Genomic DNA, 1,815 nt, shown 5'->3' on the forward strand with positions numbered 1-1,815 from the left:
CCAACTGAAGAACCGCATTTCCCAGCACAAAACTTCTATCAACTCCTGTAATCCACTTGCATCTAAATTATCAGAACACGCATTAAACCTGAATCATACTTTTCATAATTTCGACAATCCTTCCATTCTTGCCACTGTCCCCAACCACACCAAACGTCTCATCTCAGAGTCCAATTACATAAATTTAACGAGAATTCCGTCAAACATAAAGTTGATAAAGACTGCTTCTCCCTTACATATCGACACATTTTGAACATAATAAAACCCTCATAATACTTCTTTTCACTTTGTTCTGCATTTCAGAAGCCCACTTTCTTGTCATATCTTTTATTTTTGTTTCTCTAAATTCTCACCATTTATTTAATTATTTTTATACTTACTATCCTTCCTGTTTCATTTATATTCATGTATCTTATCTTTTAATTTATATTCATGTGTTACCTTCTTAAGTGTACTTATATTATTTACTTTATTATTAATTTTCTATTATAATTTACATTTCTCTGTATCCCCACTCACTTGGTATATTGTCTTTCTTAATCACTTACACATATTGTATCCCATTATTTTATACTTTATTTTTCCTTTGTTTTTCTATCTATGATTTTTTTTTTTTTTTATAATTTTGTAAATATCTCTTCTCCCCCTCTATTAAGTATATTACCATTTATTGTTTACCTAATTTAAATATTTTTTTTTTACAATGTTTACTTTAAAATTATTTTCGTTATTGTGGCATGCTAAACTCCCATCCCCAATACAAACGGCTCCTGTCAAAACAGGTATGAATTCTGTCTCATCATTTGATTTTATTCTTTTCTTTTTTTCATCCTTAATTTGTACTTTCTTTAATATTTCTTCTCTTATTTTATCTGTTATCTATCTGTTACTATTACCCTTTTCATTTACTGTTTACAACCTTTAATTTTTCTTATGATGGCTCAATAAAAATAGTATAATCATTTACTATTTGAGTTTTTTTGACCGCACCCGGACCATATTCCATTCAATTAAAGTTTATGATTGATTAAATAAAAAACAAAATAATTATATATCACAATCATCATCTGTCAATATGGAATTATGAAATACATAAAATAATACTTACGGCTTACGAAACCTGGTGATAAAAGGCAATGTTCTTTTCCTCCAAAAAGGTAATCTTTAAAAAAAAAAAGTAGAAAATTAGTCATTCATAGTATGTTCTATAATTTTCATGTAAACTAAAAAAATAAATAATAATTAATAGATACATTATAATTATTTGAGTTGTAAATAAGACATAGTTATGTATAATTTAATCAATGATTAACCAATAGTAACAATTAGCAGCCATCTGATAACAGATATTTATATGAAATTAATTTCAATTAAATTGTATAAAAATTAACTCTTCAAAGATTCATCAAATCAATTTCAAGAGAATAATTTATTAGGATTAATTAATTATTATTAATAACCGTAGCATTGTTACTAATTATTTATAATATTTATTTAATTGTGAGGTATCATTTAACCCTTAATATACTTATTCACTCCAAAATTCTCACCTTTTCTAAGATTTATCATATCGATTTCAAGAGAATCATTTATTAGGGTCAATTGTTAATATTATTTATAAAAATTAACTATATTCATTATAACCATAGCTTGGTTATTAGTTATTTGTAATTATTTATATATATGTGTATATAGTTGACCGTAAAAATTGATATATAAGAAGATTGTCAGGGCTGCGGTCAAAAGAGAAACACTGAAACAGTGTAAACTATTTATGTTTCTCTTTTGACCGCAACCCTGACTATCTTCTTATAT

At 25.9% G+C, this 1,815-nt stretch overlaps 1 protein-coding gene across 1 annotated transcript in view; it reads right to left on the reverse strand.

The window, feature by feature from the left end:
• The window catches only part of Cp190 (centrosome-associated zinc finger protein CP190), an 18,462-nt gene that overhangs the window by 4,258 nt on the left and 12,389 nt on the right, over nt 1–1,815 (reverse strand). The window contains exon 7 of the mRNA XM_014425962.2: nt 1,109–1,162. Coding sequence (XP_014281448.1) covers nt 1,109–1,162 — 54 coding nt within the window. The remainder of the gene's footprint in view (nt 1–1,108; nt 1,163–1,815) is intronic.

This window comes from Halyomorpha halys, unplaced genomic scaffold, assembly GCF_000696795.3.
Source record: "Halyomorpha halys isolate HHAL.00 unplaced genomic scaffold, Hhal_1.1 Scaffold542.1, whole genome shotgun sequence".
Classification (NCBI taxonomy): Eukaryota; Metazoa; Arthropoda; class Insecta; order Hemiptera; family Pentatomidae; genus Halyomorpha; species Halyomorpha halys.